The following is a 3,843-nucleotide window of genomic DNA, read 5'->3' on the forward strand; positions in this document are numbered from 1 at the left end:
CTTTATGCATTTTCTGAACTCATCATTTTGCTGTGTCTTTACCCTGCATGTGCATCTGACCAACAGGACTTTCCTCTTTTAAATAAAACATTTAGATTTGATTTGATCTTTGCTTTCTGTTTTCAGACTGAAATATGCTCAGCCAAGCACACAGAAAGGGTAAGCTAATTCAAAAAGATATTTCTGTAATGACCGTTGAACATGTCACATTGATACTGTATCACAAACTTAAAGACTTAAACTGTCCTGACATTTGATGTATTGATGAAGAGCCAGTTGAAGTTGGAAACATAGTGTTTATGTAGCCTAATTCTTCAGGAGGTTTTCACATCACTTCGCTTGTTGCACTTTATTGTCTTGTAACATTTATGCTTTTCAAAAAAAAATTTGTCAGACATATTCCAACACAATCGTTAAATTATTTATTTTTTATGACTTGGCCAAATAGATAAACTAAAACTAATTATTGAGTCTTACAGGTGCTGGTGGGTAGATTTAGTTATGTTTGGACAGACCCTGGTTGGTTGTTTCCCACGGTTTACAGTCATGATGTTAAGCTAAGCTAACTAACTACTGGACGTAGCTTAGTATTAAATGAAGAGACGCAACTAGTATCAGTGTTCTCTCTAATTTGTGTTGTTGATTCATTGTTAATTTATTAAAAGTGATTGCAGCAGCTTCAATTTTTTTATTGTTTTGTAGTTCAATATGAAAATTGTTTCATGAAAATAATTTCCCAGTGAAGTGTGAAATATTATCACTTCACTTCAGTTGACTTACAACATATTATGTGGAAATATAAATGTTCACAACATTATAATAGCTACAGTTAGGTCTACATAATGTTTTGACTGTGCTCTTCTTCACTTGAATTGTTGATTGAAAATTAATAAGCAACTATTTTAACAACTGAGTAACAGTTTCTAGCCTTTTTTCAACAAAAAAATACAAAATATCATCTGGTTCAAGTTTCAGGAATGTGAGTTTGATGATTTTCCCCCTTAAACTATAGTTAGCTGAAAGCCTTTGGTTAATGCACATGTTTATCAGACAAGACATTACAATGGGTTGTGGGAAATTATAAATTTACTATTTTCATACACACACTGTACATATAGATAAATGCTTAATGCTAGAAGATTTCAGGTAGAAATCACAGTTTCTTTATTTTCTCCAGACGCACAGATGTGAACTCAGTGACAAACTGGAATGCTCCTCTGGTTTGGGAGGGAACCTTTGATCCAGTGGTTATTGATGCAATCTATAAGAAAATGGACCCAAGAGTTGCTGTGGTGGTGTTTGCTGTTGGCAAGTAGGTACAGTTATAGGAGTGAGGTTTGCCCTGACCCATTGCTTCAAGCTGGATTCTTACATTCTGTATGGTATTATTAGTGTTGTATCTTCTTATCTTATACTGATTGACAAGGCTTCTCACTTGCTCCTTTCCATCTGAACAGATACACCCGTTTCCTGAAGGGCTTCCTGGAGTCAGGAGAAAAGTACTTCCTTGTTGACTTCAGGGTCACTTACTACATCTTCACAGACAGAGAACAAGATGTTCCCAAAGTGAGTTGTTGTTTATTAAAATATATTAAAATAGTTTCATGCTTGCAACAGCTAAACATCTACCAGTTAGCGGCAAATGCTACAAATTAGTGTGTCTTGTCTCTTGTTAGGGTAGGTGTTTCACAAGGAGGTGAGAGAGAGAGAGAGAGAGAGAGAGGGAGAGAGAGAGAAAGAAAGAAAGAACTCATGGTGCAAACTCAGTGCTAGTTGGAAAAAAGAGTCTTTATTACAAAATGTATGCAGATGGAGAAGAACGTCAATGGGGTTAATGTGGCCTGACCAGGGTTGAACAGTGGAGGCTGAATAAGCACGAGAGCGGCAGGAACGGCTGCACGTGCATGCTGGCGCGAGAGGACAGATGAGCAGAGCCGGAAAACTCGAGTGGAATGAGTGGAGATGGCTGAGTTGCTGACTGGTAGATGAATATAGTGGGATGTAGCAGAAATCGTGGAGGCACTGTGGTGGATTTCATCGAGCACTCGGTGCTCAACATTGTTTAACTGCTGCTGATTGGTTGCTCATGGTTTGATTGGTTATACCTGTGTGTTATGCTCCTGAGTAAGACAGTAAAAGAGTTCACCGCTTGAGGACAAGCCTGGTCTCCGTATGTTATTACAGAACAGCGTTGATTAATGAAGTACTCACCCTACATTTGTAGCAATACATTACTGCAACAGTAAAGAACACAACAGGCACAAGACAAATCCAAGGAGTTGCCACAGGGCTGGAATGAAGCATAGTGTAAACAGAATCACGTGTGGCCGCATCGAACGAAAACCTCAACCAAGATGAAGGAGCGTCAGCCAGTGCTTTAAGTAGGGACGTTTGGTTATCGGGTTATGCGCCTCAGTTGTGTCGCTGAGCCTGCAGGATGAGAAAGAGGGAGACAGAAAGGTTGAAGAGAGGCAGGTAGCACCGAGCAGACCTGACAGTCTCCTTGTACTGCAGCCAGCACAGACTCAATAGTGCAGGAACTGGCACACATTTTATCATTAAAATTTTTTTATATATATTGTAAATTATGTGACAACTCAACTGCAACAACTCCTGTTATACAGTTGTAGAGAAACACACATTATTTGCCTGAGGCAGAGATTTACAAATGCTTTAACAACCGTTTTAGTAAGAAACAATAATTACTGCTTTACGGGTCTATGCCTCCACAAATGGGTCAAATTTAAAGGAATGGAACCAACATGAGGTCACTGATCTTGACCTTTGACTTTTGATGGCAAATCAAAGTGGACACTTGTGCATATTTGAAGAAATTCCATCAAGGAGTACATCACCAACTAGTATTATAATACTACAGTAGCCAAGAGAGCTCATTGCACTAAGACAGAAAAAAATTTGGAAAACCAAAGAAAGCAGAAAGGACAGTCACTTCCTGGTGTCTGGAATAAAAAGGATAATTACAGAGGATAAAATAGACGTAACAGGATCAGGTCTTCAAAAACAGTTACAGCTGACGTGTTCTGTAACACGCAGTAAGAAAATAAGAGGACAGAAAACACAAAACTGTGAATCAGATCCTTATATGTTACTTTGTATATAATGGTATTTAATACCAAAAGGCAACTTTAACCTCCATGAAAATTGTGAGTTCTTAGTGGTCACTTCAACCACAGTGTGAACCAGTAGAATTAGTTGCAATAAAACTGTGTAATTTGTAGTTCACGATTTCTGAACATTTCACAGTGTGCGCAACATATTGTGAACTTTTACAGGTTTTCTTCACTTTAAACTTAATTTTCCTGAACATCTCCTTTCACAAATACATCAAATGAATGTGACATCATTAAAACCTTGCTTCCTGATGAAGTCAGCTGTTTTATTTTGTGATTGGATGTTGCTTGAAGATGCCATATATAATTGATTTGTTGTCCTTTTATATTTGCCTGGACAGATTAAACTGGGTAACGGCCGGAATATCTCAGTTATCACTGTCCCCAGTGCAAACCGCTGGCAGGATGTAGTACTTGGCAGGATGAAATGGGCCACCATCACTATTGACAAGCAGGTAAGAAGGGAAACAGACCAAACAGGCCATACACAACACAAAAGACAGTGACTCTTTCATCTGGTTGCAGCAGCTAATGCTTTAAATCTTCACTGAGTGAGTTTTTCTATAGTTAGCCAACAGACATAGTGTAGTTCTGACAAAGGAAAACAACAAAAAATGAGTTCATGACCAGCTCTCTCATCAGCGTCATTGATGAGGTGTAGTAAAAATATCATATGGTACTCAGAAATATTATTTCATCTTAAATTGTCATT

At 38.2% G+C, this 3,843-nt stretch overlaps 1 protein-coding gene across 1 annotated transcript in view; it reads left to right on the forward strand.

The window, feature by feature from the left end:
• The window catches only part of LOC109954481 (globoside alpha-1,3-N-acetylgalactosaminyltransferase 1-like), a 16,505-nt gene that overhangs the window by 10,763 nt on the left and 1,899 nt on the right, over positions 1-3,843 (forward strand). The window contains exons 3-5 of the mRNA XM_020589836.1: positions 1,178-1,312; positions 1,458-1,566; positions 3,473-3,586. Coding sequence (XP_020445492.1) covers positions 1,178-1,312; positions 1,458-1,566; positions 3,473-3,586 — 358 coding nt within the window. The remainder of the gene's footprint in view (positions 1-1,177; positions 1,313-1,457; positions 1,567-3,472; positions 3,587-3,843) is intronic.

This window comes from Monopterus albus, unplaced genomic scaffold, assembly GCF_001952655.1.
Source record: "Monopterus albus unplaced genomic scaffold, M_albus_1.0 scaffold10.1, whole genome shotgun sequence".
NCBI lineage: Eukaryota > Metazoa > Chordata > Actinopteri > Synbranchiformes > Synbranchidae > Monopterus > Monopterus albus.